Below are 19,351 nucleotides of genomic sequence, written 5' to 3'. Positions count from 1 at the left end.
CAGAAACCAGGAACTGAGGTGGTGCAGGCGACAGGGTACCTCTCTCCCACATCGGAGGTCCCCAGGATCAAATCCTGGTGAAGCCTAGAGGAGAAAATGAGAAGAGAAGACAAAAAAAGAAGCAGGCACCGAAGATCACACAGCAAATGGACACAAAACAGCAGGGGGAGGGGAGAAATGGTGTCTATGAGGGGACCTTAAAAACCTAACGTAGTCCATCAACGTTAGAATGGATGAACAAAAGGTGGTATTATACATACTACAGAGATTCTTCAGCTGTAAAAAGGAATGAAGTTCTGCATGTGACAACATGATGAACCTTGAAGACATGATGTTTAAGGAAATAAGCCAGACATCAAAGGACAAATATGATATGACCTCACATATGTGAAATAACTAGAATAGGTAAACTCATAGAGACAGGAAGTAGATTACAGGGTGCCAAGGGCAGGGGTGGGAAATGGGGCGTTAATGTTTAATTGGTCCGGTTGCTGTGTGGGGCGACGGAAAAGAGTTGGTGACGGGTGGTGGTGAAGGCAGCCCACCACTGTATTGTATACTTGAAAGGGCTTAAAATGGGAAGGATTACGTTAAATTTTTTAAAACCTAAAACGTTTTCCAACTCTAAGTTGCTTTTTCATTTTAACTGGCCTTAGGAGAGGCCTTGGACAAGGCGGAAAGATCTGCAAGGAGACACGGCCGTGGCCGAAGACTGCCAGGGGCTGCTGTGGTCAGCGGCTGGGGGACGAAGCTGTCCGGCCGGAAGGCCAAAGGCGACTGAGCCCGAGCAGGCAGCTTGAGATGGTGGCCGCCAGGGAGGTTGAGGGCAGCGCTGGGTCCCGGTGGAGCCGGCCGGGAGAGGAGCTAGTACGGCAGCAGGGCTGATGGAGGGAGCCCCTCCCCGAGAGCGTCGCCCAGGGCCCTGCCCCTGCGGGGCACCGTGGAGGCGATGGGGAAGGAGAGTCTGGGGTGCCCTGCGGTCACGGGCTGGCAGTTGGCGGCTGGAAGGGCCTCGCAGCTCCCTCTACCAGAAGACCCAGGAGCTGCCCCTTCACCTGCCCAGGGTGGGCCTGAGCCTCTCTCCTGGTGCCTCAGGTCACGGCCGACGAGGGGAGCGGGGAGCCTAGGGGTGGCTGCAGGGAAGGAACCCGTGGGCAAACTCAGAAGAGACTGCGCCTTAGCCTTGCGAAGTGCAGGTACTCAGAGGCACGGATAAAACAGTGAGACACTCTCTGGGTGGCAGGCGAGTCGGGGGCCGGGGACGCCGGGATGACGAATAAAAACCCCTCGGAGACCCCTGTGACCCAGCGCGCAGGGGGAGAACGCCGGCGCCGCCCGCTGGCCGGGGACCGGAGACTGGCTCTGGACCCACTCCATCGGCCCTTGCGGGCGGCAGCCTCTGCGCAGCCCCAGCGTTGAACCCCTCCAGGACCAAACACCACCCCGCCCCGACCAGGACGTGTGCCCCGATCACACCACCACGTGTCCCTGACCGACAGTCACCACTGTGCACGGGGTGGACACAAGCCCCCGCCCCTCGTGCTCCCAGGTGGCGTCTGCAGACACAGCCCCTGCCCATCTCCTGGTCGCCCCCCAGCCGCCTCCAGGCCTCTCTGTGAGCTCTGGCGGTGGGCCCTGGTCCAGGAGTCCCAGGGCCTGGCCGGGCCCCTGCACAGCGCCGGCGCTCAGGGTTGTTGGCAGCGTGAAGGTTCCTTGCTGGGCTGCACGCGGGATGAGTGGCAGGGCTCAGTGCCTGGGTGGCGTGTGTGCAAATGGCCTTCTCTCTGCGGCTCCCGCCTTATTTCCCGGCCTCTGACTCTGGCTCCACGCCCGATCGCCAGCGAGCGCCATCTCTCTGCGAGTGGCCTGTAGGAGCGCGTCCTCCGGTATCTCTGGGGACACTGCCTTCCCCGCCCTTCCAGTCCACCCCACCGCTGTCCCGTCTGTGGGTCTGAGCCTCTGGCTCCCCATCCCTGAGAGCATCTTATCTGGTGATTTTCAAACGGAGGCGCTCTCGGCCCCTCTGGCTGGAGAGTGAGCACAGCCACGTGTAAGTCTCCGCTTAGCCGCCCCTCGGAGGGCACCTTCGTCTTGGCTGTGACCGTCCCTGAAGCAGGGGAGCAGACGAGGAACTGGCTGCCTCCCAGGCCTCCTACCTGTTTAGGTTCCGAGCACTTGCATTTCCTTCTTCCTTAGAGCCGTTCTCCTGGGAAATGGTACTTACAGAGATTGAAGAGTTTAATACAGCTCTCGCCTCCTCTCTCTTTTCTGGGGCCCTGAGAGGGAGCAGCAGACGGCATTGCTGGCAGGGGTCCTGAGACGCCTGGGTGAGGGGCAGGGGGTGGGGTGGCATGGAGCCTCAGCCGATTTGCGAAGCCCCGGGACCCAAGCACATTTTGCAACAGTAATGTCGAATTCTGCCGTTCAGGCATGCCGTTAGTGTGCACGCTGCTACCCAGACACCGGGGACACAAAGGCACAGCCTCCCCCACCCTCCTGGTGCTTGGAAACTAACGGCTCTAATGAGAAACGAGAGCTGAAAGGAGAGATGGGGCGGCCCAGCAGCGCGCGTGCTGTGTGTTGGAGGAGGCTGACCCACTTCTCTGCGAGGAAAGGGGCCTCGTGAGCCGCCAGCTGAAATGCACTCAGATGAGCCACGGCTCCCTGGACAGGGGTCTCATGTCCTCGCCCCTCCCTCATTCCTTCTGGGTGGAGCCCTATTGGCCCCAGACTGCTCTCTTTCCTGGGGCATCCTCGGTGCCCTGATTCCAGCAGCCCCCTTAAAAGAGCAGGGCAAGGACGGTTGAGGGAGTGAGCGCAGGAGGCTCTTCATTGCACTGAGCCTCTCTATTTTTCCTGGCTTTTTGATTGTGCTGCGAGTTTAGTCAACAATAGCTGCTTATGTATTTTTCAGAGCTTGTCTTTATTAATAACATGAAAAGAGTGAACCTGGGAAACTTATCCCAAAAGTGCGGTGAGTTAAAAGGGACAATTAGAGGAGCAGAAAGAGATAAGGAGCCTAGAATTGTAAAGGATATTTTCATGCCCAAAGGTTCTTGAGATATTTTCCAAGAAGACAGAAGGTAAAAGAAAATTGGCCCCTTCTGAGCTGATAGTGGAGGACTGGTGACATGCGAGAGAGAGAGCAGTGGCCCACGGGCCAGCCACTCCTACGCTGAGGAAGAAGAGGCTGCAGGGCCAACTAGGAGGAGGCAGCGGATGTGGCTCAATGAGTGAGCACCCACTTCCCACACAGGAGCTCCTGGGTTCCCCCCGTGCCTCCTAAAAACAAAAAACCAAACAAACAGAACAACTCAAAGGAGCCAGTGTGGCTCAGTGGTTAAGCACCAGCTTCCCACATATGATGTCCGGGGTTCAATTCCTGGCTGCGGTACCTCAAAAAACGAAACAAAAAAACTAGTCTCAGATGGGACCCCACCAAAATGTACTTGCGTAATATTCAACCTTAAAAAGGAATGAGAGGGAAACAGACTTTGGCCCAGTGGTTAGGGCGTCCGTCTACCACATGGGAGGCCCGCGGTTCAATCCCCGGGCCTCCTTGACCCGTGTGGAGCTGGCCCATGCTCAGTCCTGATGCGCGCAAGGAGTGCCGTGCCACACAGGGGTGTCCCCCGCGTAGGGGAGCCCCACGCGCAAGGAGTGCACCCATAAGGAGAGCCGCCCAGCGCGAAGGAGGGAGCAGCCTGCCCAGGAATGGCGCCGCCCACACTTCCCGTGCCGCCAACGACAACAGAAGCGGACAAAGAAACAAGACGCAGCAAAAAGACACAGAAAACAGACAACGGGGGGAGGGGAGAGGAATTAAATAAAATAAAAATAAATCTTTAAAAAAAAAAAAAAAAAGGAATGAGAGGGAAGTAGATTTGGCTCAACTGATAGAGCGTCCGCCTACCACATGTGAGGCCCAGGGTTCAAATTCAGGGCCTCTGACCCATGTGATGAGCTGGCCCACGTGCAGTGCTGATGCTCGCAAGGAGTGACCTGCCATGCAGGGGTGTCCCCCATGTAGGGGAGCCCCACGTACAAGGAGTGCGCCCTGTAAGGAGAGCTGCCCAGTGCAAAAAAAGTGCAACCTGCCCATGAGTGGTGCAGCACACATGGAGAGCTGACACACAAGATGAGGCAACAAAAAGAGACACAGATTCCCGGTGCTGCTGACAAGAATACAAGCGGACACAGAAGAATGCACAGCGAATGGACACAGAGAGCAGACAATGGGGAAGGGGAGAGAAAGAAATAAAAAATAAATCTTTGAAAAAAAGGAATGAGAGATGATTACAGGGCTCAGAGGCAGGGGTGGGAAAAGAATGGGGGCATTAGTGGGTATAGTTTCTGTTTAGGGAGATGCAAAAGTTTTGGTAATGGGTGGTGGTAATGGTAGCATGACACTGAATGTAACTAGTACCACTGAATTGTACACATGATAGTTAAAAGGAGAAAATTTGTGTTAATATGTTACCAAATTTAAAAAAATATTTAAATGTTTACCTGGTCCTGATCAATCAAGAACATATGCAGAGAAAGGTTGGCTGCCTCCGTGTCTGCTGAGGGGAGCCTCAAGGAGCAGGCTGGGCCTGGCTGGGGGCGGGGTGTGCCACGGCTGGTGGGCAGCCTGGGGAGTTGGTGACAGCAGGAGGGAGCGGGGACTGAGGGTGGCCTCTGCTGAAGGAATTTCCCCAGCAGAGGGAGCTGTGCTCTCTGACCCAGACCCCAGAGCGCGCCCTCCAGGCAGCCCTCCTGGGCCCCGGCTTCCTCAAACCTGCCAGCTAGCCTTGCCGAGGCCGTTCTCCACGGTGGCAGAGTGCTGGGTGATCAGCTAAGGGATGAGTAAACACTTGCTAAATGGGATTCTTGGCTCTCTGGTAATGAACAGCTGTAGCTGGAGAGAAAGGGGTGATGCGGTTTGGGGGGGTGTCAGGAGCTGCTGCTGTTCAGCCAGAGGGACCCCTGTAGAGGGCAGAGGGGGTGTCATTCTGGACGGACGTGCTTTGAAGCCAGGAGAGGGGCTGTGGACGGGCAGGGGTGGGGTGGGGTGCAGGGCCTCCGAACAAATGGTTCTGGAATCCTTCCCCAGCTGGGAAGCAGCAGGTGTCTGGGAATGGGACGGTGGCGCAGGCAGACTTCCAGGGAGCCTCCAGCTTGCTGGCACAAGGGACGGATCTGGCCGAGCAGGAAAGGCAAGTGGCGATGATGAAACCCACTATTGGGAAACATGGGCGAGGGTGCCACGGGTGGAGACCACGTGCTCGTGTGGGTCCAAGCCTGGGGGGGAGTCGGGAAGAGGCCCCCACGTGGGGGGAGCCATACATTCCTACCTCCTCCAGAATAAAGTCCAAGTTCCTGAGCAGGCACCCCCTCCCCAGGCCTTCCCCTTGCCAAGCTCATCTCCCATGACCCAGCGTTCACAGTCCTCAGCAGGGCGTTGTTGGCAGGCCCTCCAAACGCTTCCAGCCCTCTGCCTGGAATCCTCTTCTTGGGCCAACTCCTCATCCTCTGAGCCCCACCTCCTCCTGGAAGCCCTGACTACCCTCCGGAGCTTGGACGCTAACACAGCCACCAATCACACACCAGTTGAGAAGACTTCTTCCCACATTTGGCTGCAAGCTCCTTCGGGGAGAGCCGCATCTTTGGACTTTATGTCCCCAACGTTGGGACCATAGCTGCATGTGTAGTTGCTTAATCAGCGCGTGTCAAATGAATGGTAGGGAGCCGGCCAAGCACTGGGGTCACGGGAGAAGGAGCTTGTGTGGGGAGAGTCTGAGCCCACCACGGCTGCCCAGCTCCCCTCCCACAGCTGCCTGTTGGCCCCAAAGGCTGGGAGAAGATGCGGCAGCTCCCTCCTGGCTCGGGAAAGTGCTGAGCCCAGATGGCGGAGGAGCTGGTGCCACCGAGCCCAGAGGAGGGGTGGCCTCAGCCTCGGAGAACAGAACTCCCAGGGGCAGGAGTCCGTAGCCCCCTGCCCTGAACGAGCCAGAGAGCCCCGGGTCTGGTGGAGAGAGCGACCTCCGCCCAGCCCGCCAGGTCAGCGTGCCTGGATGTTTGGGGCAAGGGCGTCCGCGTACTGCTCGTGAGCCGCCGCGTGGCACATGGCGGCATCGACAGTAGAGCGCCCTTGCCCCCTCTACCTCTGGGAGGAGAAAGCTACTAAAAATACACCTGGCGTCCTGGGCCCCACTGCCTGGCCTCTAATAATGGTCGGCAGCTACAGACGGTGCCGGGCTTGACAGAAGCAGATCATTTATAAAACATTAGCATTTCTTGTACTGACATTTTACTCCCATATTACAGGACTCGCGAAGTCTTTTTAAAAAATTTAATAAAGTGCTTACACTCTTGATTTTCCCACTGAGGGCTTGGCTGTCTAAGGTTGGAAATGAGATCAACAACATAACAACATCCGCGGGCTCCCAGGGACAGCCAGGCCCCTGGCACTGGCCTGGATTAGAGCAGGCAAGCCTTCGGGGAGCAACTGAGGGCAGAAGATTATTTGCTCTGCCATCAGCGGCCTCCCTTTAGTGCAAGTTTCAAGCACTGCAGTGAGGATTTGCCCAGCCTGGCCTGAAAGTGCAGCCCTGCTACCTCTGTCTGCCCTTCTCCAAAGCCGCAGAGGAGGGCGAGGCCTGCAGGTCCGGCCGCCACCCCCTGGGTGGGTCCCCGTCCTCCTGGAACCCCCCCTCCCGCCGTGCCTCCTGGGACTGGCTGCTCCCCTCCAGCCTCCCGTCCACCCCCAGGAATCGACAGCTCAACAGCGGCTGCTGAGGCCTCTGGGAACAAGCTGGGAAGGGTCAGGCCCAGCTCGCTCCAGGGAGGCACCGAGAAGCACCCGCCCAGCGCCGCCGGAGCGTGGGACGTGACTCAGGCTCCACGCGGAGCACAGGTGTGTGCATGTGTGTGTGACTCCGCCGCCCCGGCCCCCCACGCCCCTCCTGCCAGCAGACAGGCCCACCCACCCCCCAAAGCCCAGGGCCTGCCTCCCCTTCAAGGAATGTGGGGTCAGGAAACAAAAAACAGTGCTCTTGTCCAAGAGAATTTTTTTATTAGTAGTACTTTCCTCTCTTAATTGGATCCAGTGTTTCCTGCTCCTCACTCACATCCTCTCTGGTGTAGAATCTGGGTTTGTGCAAAACGCAAAGGCGATCGTGCCCGCCGGGGCCCCCCACCTGCAGCGGGGCCGACTTTGCCTGGAGCTTCTCTCCCCTGTCGGGGTTTGCCCTTCGCTCCCTGCCTGCGTCCACACCCGAGCCCTGGCCTCTGCCCATCCCTGGGCATCCTCAGAATGGCCAAGAGGGGGTGCAGATGCGCCTGCAGTGGTTCTCGAAAGACCTCCGTGGTTCCTCTTCCGCTAAGAACACCTGATGCTCTCCTCCTGCCATCCTGCACACAGCCCTTGCCGGGACATCCATCAAAGAGCCTCAAGGAAAAATCCAGCCGCTGAGCCCCGCCGGAAGCTGGACTCCTGCCCAGGGCCTCCCCGGCCTGCCCAGACGGTCGCTGGCAAAATGCTTGGCTGACGACACCGTCAACCCGGTGCACTAACACTGTGGGGTGCGGCCTCGCCTGCCGCCTTCAGAAACCAGAAGCCCCTTCCCCGCCCTCCTCGGACCAGCCCGAGCCTCGGGCCTGGCTCCTGTGCATCCAACATGCTGCTTCCTGCGTCTCTGCCTGACTCCCGTAGTTACTATAGTAGGGTGGTGGGTGCTCCAGGGCGACACACAGACCCGTGTGCATAAAAAACAAGGTGACGCTCTAAATACCTAAGAGCATTGGTCCCCTGGAGTGACTCCTGCTGCCTCCCCTTCTCCCTCACCCTCCCACCCACGCCTCGCCCAGGCCCCTGGCAAGCCTGGGTGGTATGGGGACTCTTGTTGCCAGGTTGGGATTCTAGACCAAAAATTACCTAACTTTTTCTTGCTAGAAATCACCAATACAATCCTTAGTTCAGCAGATATAGTTTCCCATATAGTTTATAAACATGGTAAGACGTACAGTTTGGTCATGGAATGGGCGCAGGGGAACCTGTGCATTTGTATATATATATGTGGAGCATGTGTCTATATATAAGTGGACGTAGGTATAAAACTGCACCTTCTGGGGAACCCCACTGCACGTGATGAAGTCCCACGTCCCCAGCTCTGACAAGCTTTCCTTTGGTAGGTGGTCCTTGGACCCCCGCAGTTGGGCCTGGGTCTGCCAGGGTTGCCTGAGACATCAGGAATGAGAGGCGCTCCCCAAGGGAGGGTGGAAGGTGGCTGATGGGCAGATCCGGGGCAGGTTGGTAAGTGACCTCCGGCAGGAGCCGAGATGCAGCCACCGTGGCTGCGCAGACCCAGCCGGGCGGTGGGTGAGCCACGGTTGCTCTTCCCCGAGTCCTGCTTCCTCCGGCAGCGGCGCGGGCCCTTTGGGCCTCCCCAGATGGTCAGGACTCCACAGATCCCAGGCCCCGCGGGGCAGAGGGGGCAGTTGTCCCATCATCGCTAACGAAGGATTAACTTTGCGTGCCTTTTCCCGCCTCGCTGGAGCGGACGCCGTCCGTGGGGGCTTGGCGGAGGCTGGTGGGGACAGCTGGGTGGGGAGCGCCGATCCCCTCCCACCCGGGGCTGTACACGTTGGGTTTATAATCCACCGAGCAGGATGCAGACAGCAGCCGGATCCTCTGCCGGCCTTTTCCTGAAACCCAGCAGACCCTCCACGTGTAAGAAAAAGAAGAAAAATTCTGTTCCTTGGAGGACAGCTGGCAGTGCTGCGTGCTGGCGCCCCGAGTCCTCAGCGGAGAGTGACCGCCAGCCCCAGTATCCAGGCCAGCAGCGAGGCCCCCAGGGCGCTGCCCGAGGAAGCCTGCTGCACCCCGCTGGGCGCCCGGATGGGGGTCCTGCGGGCACACTTGCCCCTCCTCTTGGGCCGCGTCGTGGGCAGCATGTCAAAGCTGAACTTGGGCTGGTAGTCCGGGGCGTAGTCCTGCAGCTCGGGGGCCGGCTTTCCGGAGCCCGCCTTGGAGATCTGGTTGCGATTCCTGTGACTGGTGCAGTTCTTGCCTGGCTTCCTGGAGCCCGGCCTGGAGCCGGGCTGGTGGCCGTGGGGGCGCCCCTTGTCCCTGGCGGGGCCGTGCGGCGGGTGGTGCTCCTTGCGGGCGGCCCTGTCGGTGGTGGTGAGCGTGTGCGACTTGATCTGGTGGGGGGACGCGGGCCCCGTGCAGTTCCGGAAGTCCTCGGCCCTCAGCAGCTTCAGGTCCTGGCCCTGCCACGGCTCGGGGGACACGCAGGGGACAGCAGAGCTGGAGCCGCGGAACCGCCGCAGCCATTCCCACAGCGAGCGGGCCCGGCAGCCGCAGTCCCAGGGGTTCCCGTTGAGGCGGAGGAACTCCAAGGCCCCCAGGGGCGCCAGGCAGTCGCCCTGCAGCTCGGCGAGGCTGTTGTTGAAGAGGAAGAGGGTGGTGAGCCTGCGGAGGTCGTGGAAAGCCTTGTGGTGGACCCACTGCAGCTGGTTCTCGTGCAGCAGCAGCCGGTCCAGGTTCACCAGGCCCCGGAAGGGCCCCTGGCCCAGGCTCCACAGCTTGTTGCCGTGGAGAAAGAGGTGGCTGAGGTTGACCAGGTCCACAAAGATGTCGTCCTGGAGGTACTCGATGTGGTTGTCCTGCAGGTAGAGGTACTGCAGGCTGTGCAGGCCGCCGAAGATGCCCGCGGGCAGGGCGCCGAGCCCGCACTTGTAGAGGTAGAGGGCGTGCAGCTTCACCAGGCCCTGGAAGGTCTCCGGCGCCAGCGTCCGCAGCTGCCGGTTGTCCCCGAGGTCCAGCTCCTCCAGGTGCACGAAGCCCTCGAAGGTGCCGGGGTCGATGGCGGTGATGTTGTTGGAGTAGATCCACAGGGTGACCGTGGCGGGGCTGAAGTGGCCCCGCTGCAGCAGGGTGATGCGGTTGTTCTGCAGGAAGATGCGCTCGCTGTCCTCCGGGATGCCCTCGGGGATGGCGGCGAAGTTGTGCGCCTGGCAGCTGACGGTCATGGGCGCCGGGTAGCACACGCAGTCCCGCGGGCAACCCCCGCCCAGGGGCAGCTCCCCAGCCAGCAGCAGCAGCAGCAGCTCCACACAGGACCCTGGTGGGGGGGAGAGCATAAGCAGGTCAGGGGCAGCCGGCGGCCGGGAAATGGGTGCGGCACGGGGCCCGCACCTCCTGGACACCCCATCTCTCCTGGGGACTACATCCCAGGCTTGGCTGGGAGGCGAGGTTTGGGGGGAAGGTCCTGGTCGCTCGGCAACCCCCCAGCCTCACCCTCAAAATCCCTGAGTCCCGTCCTCAGCTGCCGAGACCCGTCCCCTCTGGCCTTTTCCGCTGGGGGTGGGGCACAGCTCATGGGCCAGTTCAGCTTGCCGTTCTTGTACCAGCTCTGCCACTCACTTGCCATTATGTGCATTAAAAAATAATGATGCATAGTCTTTCTGTGAGCTAGAGCAGATGTACGTCACTATTGCAGGGTGATGGGAAAATGGAGAAACATGGGAAAACAACAACTGGTGTGACCTATAGACTGTGGTTAACAGCATACTACAATATTCTTGCATTAATGCCAAGCTATACTGTGTTGATAACGGAGGTGTATGGAAAAAGTGTGCCAAATGTATGCTATCGACCATGATTGGTGGTAATAGTCTGAAGATATTATCGCATAATCTGTAACAAATGTTCCACCAGGGTGTGGAGTTGTATGGGAAATCTACACATCCGTAGCTTTGTTTCACAAGTTCACAGTATCTGTAACAAAAATACATTAAAAAAAAAAATACAATGGGTTGGGGGGAAATACACCAAATGTAAGATAAGGAATATAGTTGGTAGTAATATTTTGAAAATGCTCTTGCATAGTTTGTAACAAATGTTTCACACCAATGCAGAGAGTTGGTGGAGGGGTGATGTATGAGACCCCTGTGTGATGTTATGTATGTTTATTTTGTAAGTTGCAATCTTTACTATATACTTATTGTTTATGTGTGTTCATGTATGAGTGATATACTTCAATTTTTCAAATGCAAAATAGGAAAAAAAACCAATGGTGCATTAAAAAATGGGAAGGTAGAAACAAACAAACAAACAAATAAAGGTGCAGGGGGAGCAGAGGTGACTCAAGCAATTGGGCACCTGCCTCCCACATGGGAGGTCCTAGGTTCGGTTCCTGTACCTCCTGAGGAAGACAAGCAGACAAACGGGGTAGCCATCTCTGGGGGTGCAGTGGGGGGAACAAAATTTTTTTTAAATAAATAGATAAAAAAAAAAAAAAGCAATGGTGCAGAGTCTTGTAACAAAGTATATCAAATCCAGGGGAGTCTTATTTAAATTACTCCCAATCACAAGCGATGCGTGCATGATACCAAAGGTCACTTAGAAAAATGGTCTCATTTATAGCGTCTTCCAAGTCCTCAGACAAACGCCGTCCCTCTATGCCTCAGTTTCCCCATTTCTAAATCACAGGTAGTAATAGTTCTCCCTCTCGGAGCTGAGAGGTTTTAAGGAGAGGGTGCACAGGTGCACAGGACGGGAGGAGGGAGGCAGCAGAGGGCTGAGCGGCTCTGGGGCCCGCGGAGCTGCCAGGCAGCCCACCTTTGGCTCCCACCCTTCTCCCCGCCTTGCTCCAGCTCCCAGGCTGGGCCTGCAAACCAGGCCATGCCTTGCGACTGTCCAGAGCGTTTCCTCTGCAGCTTCCCACTAATTGGGCATTAATTAGGCATTCGTTAATGGATCCTTAAAATAATTTATTTTCAGATGTGTCCAGCCTGTGGTCGGATAATAGCCCCACACTCATTATCGGAGCAGCCTCATTACGGACGACCGTCATTACCTGCCGTTTTCCAGGGTCACAGCTGCCCCAGGCGGCCTGGCAGGCGCACCAGACTGCGTGTGGAGGGGGGACTCTGGGGCCGCAGCCCCCCCCCCCCCGCAGGCCCTGGCAGGCTCCTCATCCTGCCCCTTCTCTTCCGGCCTGGCCAGCCAGGCCTCTGGGGACAGCCTGGGCGCCTGGGGCGGCTCACCAGATTCTTCCTGCCCTGGTTGCACTCAGAGCGCAGAGGACGCGACAATCAAGCCCTCCCCAGTACGCCCAGGCCAGCCCAGCTCCTGGCCTTGCCCCACCCCGCCAGCCGTGCTTCCAGACCTGCCCGTGCCCCAGTCCCCTGCCCAGGCTCTCGGCCCGGGCATGGCTGCCACTGCACCTCCTCGTTCCTGGCAGAAACAGCATCGTAAATAAGTGACAGCTCCCAGCTGTTGGGAGTTATGGGCTCCCAGAGAGTGGCAGCTGCTTCCCGTCCCCCTGTAATCACCCAGCTTCGACCAAACGTTTCCAACACATAAAAATCATTGCATATAATTTGGTTTTTGCATAATTGGGCATGTTTGAGATTTCAGAGCAATTATGACCTCGGCGGTGCTGGCAGTGCGGCAGCGAGGCTCTGGGTGGCTTCTCTGGTGGCTGCAGTCACCCCAGCCACCAGGCTGCAGGCTAGGCCCCAGGCTGCTGCTTCTCTCGGCCTCGGCGTCCCCTCCGTAACAGGGGCAGCTCTCTCTGCAGGGACCCCCCACTGCTGACCCCACGGGGGGAGGCCCGAGTGTGAAGGGGTAAGAGCCTGGCCTCCAGACCCCTGCCGGCTCCCTGGAGCCTGTCCACCACCTCCCCAGGCCTTCCCGGGAGGCCGCACCTGTGGGAGCCGGCCAGGAGGTGCCCCACCCTGCCACTCAGGGGGTCCCAGGCATCCACCCAGCTTGAGGGCAGTGGCTGCCCACTGTGCCAGCCCGCACCTCAGGTCGCAGGGTGTGGGCCCCGGCCACACAGCCTGCACGCCCAGGACGCATGGCGGGCCCCTGGGTGCCACGCCAGACGTCCCTCCAGGACAAAGGCACTTCCTTCCCTCAAGTCTGGCAGCAGGAGAGACACTCGTGGGGGCAGGGGTGAGCAAACACCTCCGAGGTTTGTCCAGCTTGTTGGCGTTTACCGAGGGCTCTGCGGGCGCTCCTCCGACCCTCAGGAGCACCTGGGGTGGTGTGGGAACGGCCCTCCTCCGGCTGCTCTCTCCATAGGACCCAGTTGGGGTTCCCTGAATGGTCCTCAGACAGTAAAGGAGGTGCTCCCAGGGCAAGGGGAAGCCGGCTCATCCCTAGGAAAAGCCCCCACCAGCTGGGTGCGGGCCCAGCAGTCAGCAGGTGAACGCACTTGGGCAGGTTTAAGGGGTCAGATAGCAGGAAGGGGAGGCAGAGGAGGGAGGGAAGGAAGAGGGGAGGGGAGAGGGGAAGGGAGGCGGGACCCAGGGAAGGAGGCAGTGGATCCAGCGAACATCCGGTCACTGTCACCACAAGGACGAACGCGCCACTCTTTAAGGGTCTGGGGGTGGGTATGGGTCCAGGAGACCGCAGAGACTGGCATGGGACAGTCCCTTCCCCCAAAGGCCCCAGGCAACAGAGGGCCCCTGGGAAGGGAGGCTGGGGCGCTGAGCCCCAAGGAAGCTGCTCTCCAGCCTCCAGGAGCCCGGATGCTGGGGGCCCATGCCAGAGGAACTGCCCTTGTGGACATTTGTGCTGCCCTCCCCTGGGTGACGTTGTGGGGTCTCAGCTGAGCCTGCTTCTCCCCCCTGGAAGCCGGTCCTATCTCCAAGGCTGAACCAGCTGTCCCAGTCACCCCTCCCGCCCCTGGCACCCCAACACGAGCCAGTGGGTGCCAGGGCCCTGCCGTGTTTCTTCCCTGGGAGGCCGGCACCGCGTTTCTGCAGAAACTCTGTGCCCCGCTGCGCTGCCCACCCCTGGGAGCCCCGGCCTGCTGATTGCCTGATTAATGCACTAAAAATGTGGCGGTACCTTCGCTGTGCATTTTAAAATTGCAAATTAGCAGGGATCCAAGTCTCCGTGGTGGGGCCTGGCACACCCTCCCTCTAGCCTCCCCGGCCCCCTTCAAGGGTAGGGTGGGTCCCCATGACTGAGGGGACTTGAAAAGCAAGGCCAGGTCTCCCCCAGGCCCTCCTCGGACTCCCCTCCCCCTTCCCGGCTCGCACCAAACCTCGCGGCCTCCCCAGCCTCCTTCGTTCCTCCTGCATTCAGCAGCTCCGCCTGAGTCCTGGGGGGTCTGCAGGGCTGGAGCAGGGGAGGGGGCCTGGGAGGGGCCGGGTGGAGCGCCCATGGGCGAGAGCAGCCTGGATGGCTCATAGTGCCAGGCAGTCAGGCCAGGTGCTGGGGCGGGGCCTGGAGGGGCGGGCTCAGCACTGCCCCCGCGCTGCCTCCTCCACGAAGCCCCCTGCTCCCTGCTCACAAGGTTCTGCCACCGTGTGAACCTCTTGGAATATTCCATCTGCAAAATGGGAAAAGAAGCATCCCTGCCTCAAGGGGTTGCCTTGCTGACTCAATGATTCAATGACATGATGTGCTCGGGGGTGAGCACAGTGTCAGGTGCAAAGGATGCTCGGTAAACGGAAGGTGGTATTGTTTTCATTTCCTCCTTCCAGCAAACCCCACCATCGCCCCCTGTAGCAACCTATGGGTCTATATCCCCATGAGAATGAGTGTCCTGAGCCTGGGCCGGCATCTCACCCAGCCCACCCAGTAGCCTCTGAAGGTGCTTATTAACAGTCCCATGGGGAAGCGGAGTTGGCTCAATAGACAGGGCGTCCACCTACCACGTGGGAGGCCCACGGTTCAAACCCCTTGACTCGTGTGGAGCTGGCCCACACGCAGTGTTGATGCGCACAAGGAGTGCCGTGCCACGCAGGGGTGTCCTCCACGTAGGGGAGCCCCACGCACAAGGAGTGCACCCCGTAAGGAGAGCCACCCAGCACAAAAGAAAATGCAGCCTGCCCAGGAGTGGCACCGCACACACGGAGAGCTGACGGAGCAAGATGACACAACAAAAAGAAACACAGATGCCGCTGATAAGAACAGAAGTGGACACAGAAGAACACACAGTGAATGGACACAGAGAACAAACAACTAGGGCGGGGGGGCGGGGAAGGGGGAGAGAAATAAATTTGAAAAAAAACAACAAAAAAAAAACAGTACCACGGGGTCAGGACCTGGCAGGATGAGTGGGGGGACATGCCTGGCAGAGCACACAGCATATGCAAAGGCACTGAGGTGGGAAGGCAAAGCAGTGTGCGCCCATCTCACGTGGACCCTCTCTCTGACTCTAAGTAGTCAAAGCTTCCAAGAGGCTGCAACTTCAGCTCAGCTAGGTTGAGGGGACGCAGGGCTGGGGTGGAGAGAGAGCTTTCCACTGGGTCCGGCACTGGCAGGGACCACACAGAAGGCCAGTATGGCAGGGCTCTGAAGCTAAGGGAACTCGCCAAGGAGGACCCAGCACTAACCAAACTCTTTACATCCAAGTCTCACAACAACCCTGTGGGAGAGGCAGCCTTTCACAAAGGGGGAAACTGAGGCCCCCAGAGGGGAAGCAGCTGGCCAAAGTCAGACAGCTGGTGAGCAGGGCAATGGAAGCAGACCTCACCCAAATGACTCCAGATCCAGGGCCCTGCGCTCAGCTCTGCGCAGCGCAGGGTTGGCAGGGCAGCCTCTGCTGAAAGCTGGTCCTCTCTCCCAAGTGCCTTTCTTGGGCCACTGGCCCAGACCCAAGTCTGGCACTTGCCAGCACCAGAGGAGCTGCCCCTCCCTGCACCTGCCCGGGATGGCCCAAGGGGCCGGTGTCCCCATGGGCCCCTGCGCAGGCCTGTGTGGCTCTCTCAGGCTGGGTAACAGATCAGCCCCGTGGCCAGCCCTGGCTCTGTGGCCGCCCTCCCCGCACCGCCAGAATCCCCCGCTGACCCCCGCATCCGCCAGATGCTTCTCTGTAAGCTAATCGATGCTAACTGAATGGCTCTGCCGGGGAAATGCTCTCTGCTGGTCAGATACCAGCCCAGGCCAGGCCGGCTGGCTCACAGGGCTGCTGGCGCCTCGGGCCACTTGGCGCAGTCCCTCAGTGCTGCACCCAAGCACAGGCCACTTCCTGGGGAGCGCCCCCCCGCCCCGCCCCGGTCTGGCCCAGCCCTGGAGATGGGGAAGCCAGCCCGGGCAGAGCCGGGCTTCCCTCCTCAGCCCCCACATCCAGGTGTTTTGGGTGTGGAGCAGGATGGCCGGCGGCCTACCAGGCCCATCACAGCCTGGGGCAGGGGAAGAGCACGGGTGTGGGGGCCAGAGGGACCTGGTTTCGAATCCCAGCTCCCCAATTTGAAGAATATCACCTGGCTTGTGTGAGCCTCATTTTCCTCACCTATAAAATGGGGACAATCATTTAAAGCACCAGCCTGGCCCTCTCTGTCTGCAAATGCCGGTACAACGCCGGTACCCATGTACCTCCTCCACATCTCCATCTGTTTGTCAAATGCTATGCGTCCAAAACCGAGCTCTTCCCCCGCAAGCCTCCTCCACTTGCTCAGGTGAAGGTGCCCCCTTCATTTGACTGCTGAGGCCAAAATCCTTAGTGTCCTCTGGACTCCTCTCACTCTCCCATGCCCCACACCCTGGCAGTCAGAAGTCCTGTCGGCCCATCCTTCAGAGCTCCTCGGAACCCACCCACTTCTCTCTGCCACCCCAGGTTCAGGCCACCATCCTCTTGCCTGGACTATTGCAATAGCCACTCAGGTGGCAGGCGTGGGCTCAGATGGAGCCTGTGTGTGTGCATGCGTCACCTTCTCAGTGAGCACGTGTGATGCATGCACATCTGTGTTTGTGAATATGCATCTGTGTATGCACCTGTGTGTCTGAACAAGAATGCTGATGTGCACACGTGCATAGATGTGTAAGCACACATGCAGTGTGTATGCACATGGCTGTGAGCATGCATCTGAATGCATGTGTGTGCACAAGTACAAGAGTATTTGTGTCTGGAGACCACACTCGGGGTCGCCAGTCCCAGCCCCTTTCATCCCAGAGCAACCCCCCACACCCTCCACCCTGGCGAGGGGACGGGGCCCTCTTCTCAAGACACATACGTGCCGGGCATGTGATGTCACCACCTTCTCTGGGTGCACACTCTGGCTTAGCCATTAGCTCCCACTCCCCTCCTGACACACTGAATTATGCGCCCGCTCCGGGCCCCCCCCTCCAGCATGCTGGGTGGTGGCACTCAGTTGCAAAGTGGGCCCCCTCACTGGAATAGCCCCCGGTCTGCCATGCCCACCTGGGAGCAGGCCTGGAAGGGAACGCTGTGCTGATTGGGCTGGTGAGGTCTCAGCAGGCCTTGTCGGAGGAGCCCCGGGCGGCACCAGCCTCCACCCATGGGGGTGCACGGCCTCCTCCCCGCGGGGGTCCCTGCATGGGCAGCTCTGCTGTGGGTGCTGCGTGGGCTTGGGATCCGCCCCAGCGGGAGTCTCTTCCAGCTGGGTACCTTGGGTCAGGCACTCAACTTTCTGTGTCTTTGTCTGGAAACTGGGAGTCAGAGCAGCTGAGACTGTGGTGCCACAGAAGGGGATGATTATGGCACTGTTGTCATCGAGGCCCCACCCACCCCCGATACGCCCGTTCTGGCTCACAGACCGCAGGCTCCCCACTGGGCTTCCCCTCCCGCGGGGCACAGCAGGCTGGGAAGGGGCCTTGCCACCTCCTTGGGTCCATGGGTCCCCATCTGGAGCTGCCAGTTCTCTGCAGGAGGCCTGGAGCCCTTGCGATCTCCACTTTCACCTTCTGCAGCCCTTGGGGCTCAGAAAACATGTCCTCGTGTTACTCAAATTCACTCCTCGGCTTGGAGGTCTCAGAACATGGGCTGTGGCAGCCCAGACCCCAGGGCTGAGGGCTTCTGAGAGCCAGCCCTTCCCGGGAGATTTTAGAGAAGGCTCTGGGCTCTGCCTCTTCCCCCTGCACCCTGCAGAGCCAACTGCCCTCCCCCAAAGCCACTGCAAATTGTGGACCTACCACAACCATACTGGACCACTGAGACCTCAGGGGCACCATCGGTGTGTTTACTGGGGCAGGAGAACCTCTGTGGGGGTGGGACGGGCCCCAGTGGCAAATGTCTGTTGAGACACCTGCCTGGCAGGAGAGGGGTGGGGGCCGAACAAACCTTGAGGTCCTGCCATTGGAGAAGGCTGGGTGTCACTGATGGAAAGTGGGAGATGGGGCCGGCCTTTGAGAAGCAGGTGCAGCACTCTCGCAAGAGCCCTTGTTCCTAGCCTCTGGGAGGTCACCCGTTCCGGGCTATTCAGAACTCCCAACCAGGGCTCTAAGCACAGCCCATAGTCTGCGGGTCACTCTGTTCAGAATCTGCCCCCTCCCCTCCTTCATTCCTGTGACAACCCGAGCTCTGGACTTGGTGTTGCCACGTAAAACAGGCACGGATCCGTCCCTCATGGAGCCTACGTTCTAGTCGGGGAGACAACTAAAGCAAGGAACCAGGCAGGCAAAGCAGGCTCTCGGCAGTGAGCGGTGAGGGCACAAAGAGGAGGGTACGGTAGAAACCCGCGAAGGCGCCTTCTTGAGCTCGGGTGCTCAGGAGGGCCTCCCTGAAGGATGACACCTAAATTGAAACCTCAAAGCTGGGAAGCAGATGTGCTCAAGCAATTGGGCGTACTACGTGGGAGGTCCGCGGTTTGGTTCCCAGTGCCTCCTAAAGAAGACAGCAAGCTGGAGCGATGGGCAGGCATGACAAACTGACACAATAAGATGATGCAACAAGAGACAGAAAAAGAAAAACATGAGAGACACAACAAAAGCAGGGAGCAGAGCCTCCCGGTGCCTTCTAAAGAGGACAGGCAGGACAGCAAGATGACGCGATGGGCAGGCACAGTGAGCTGACGCAGCAACATGACTCAAAAGAGACACAGGAGGAAGAACATAATGAGAGACACAGCAAAGCAGGGAACGGAGGTGACTCAAGCGATTAGGTGCCTCCCTTCCACATCAGAGGGTCAGGGTTCAGTTTCCAGTGCCTCCTAAAGAAACAAGAAAGACAGACACAGCAAGTGCAAAACCACAAGGGGGTGGGGAGAAATAAATATTTAAAAAAAAACAAAAACTCAAGGCTAAGGAGCCGGGAACAGCCTTCCAGGCAGAGGGCACAGCAGGAGCAAAGTCCTGGACCAGGACCAAGCTTGGGGCCAATGACGGGAGTGGGGCAGGAGGTAAGGTCAGAGAGGCAGGAGCCAGGCCTCAGAGGCCTTCAAAGTCACAGTAAAGGGTTTGGATTTGATCGTGGGCGGCAGTGACATGATTGGATTTGGGGACTTCTAGGGAGGGTGGGTTAAGGGGGAGTAAGAAAGGAGGCGGGAGACCACAGCTGTCATCTGTGGAGCGATGCTGGGGCCCGGGAAGGGTACAGAACTGCCAGGACAAACGGACAGGCCAGGAGCTAGGGAAAGGGAAGGGAGGGCTCTGGGGTGGCTT

The 19,351-nt window shown here is 59.0% G+C and overlaps 1 protein-coding gene across 1 annotated transcript in view; it reads right to left on the bottom strand.

The window, feature by feature from the left end:
- Positions 1-7,037: 7,037 nt before the first annotated feature.
- Positions 7,038-19,351, bottom strand: part of RTN4RL1 (reticulon 4 receptor like 1) — a 65,291-nt gene continuing 52,977 nt past the window's right edge. The window contains exon 2 of the mRNA XM_012521731.4: positions 7,038-10,109. Coding sequence (XP_012377185.1) covers positions 8,785-10,109 — 1,325 coding nt within the window. The 3' untranslated portion in view covers positions 7,038-8,784. The remainder of the gene's footprint in view (positions 10,110-19,351) is intronic.

This window comes from Dasypus novemcinctus, chromosome 21 (genome assembly GCF_030445035.2).
Source record: "Dasypus novemcinctus isolate mDasNov1 chromosome 21, mDasNov1.1.hap2, whole genome shotgun sequence".
Classification (NCBI taxonomy): domain Eukaryota; kingdom Metazoa; phylum Chordata; class Mammalia; order Cingulata; family Dasypodidae; genus Dasypus; species Dasypus novemcinctus.
The sequence above is the reverse complement of the archived record's forward strand: the minus strand, read 5'-3'. Positions and strand labels throughout refer to the sequence as shown.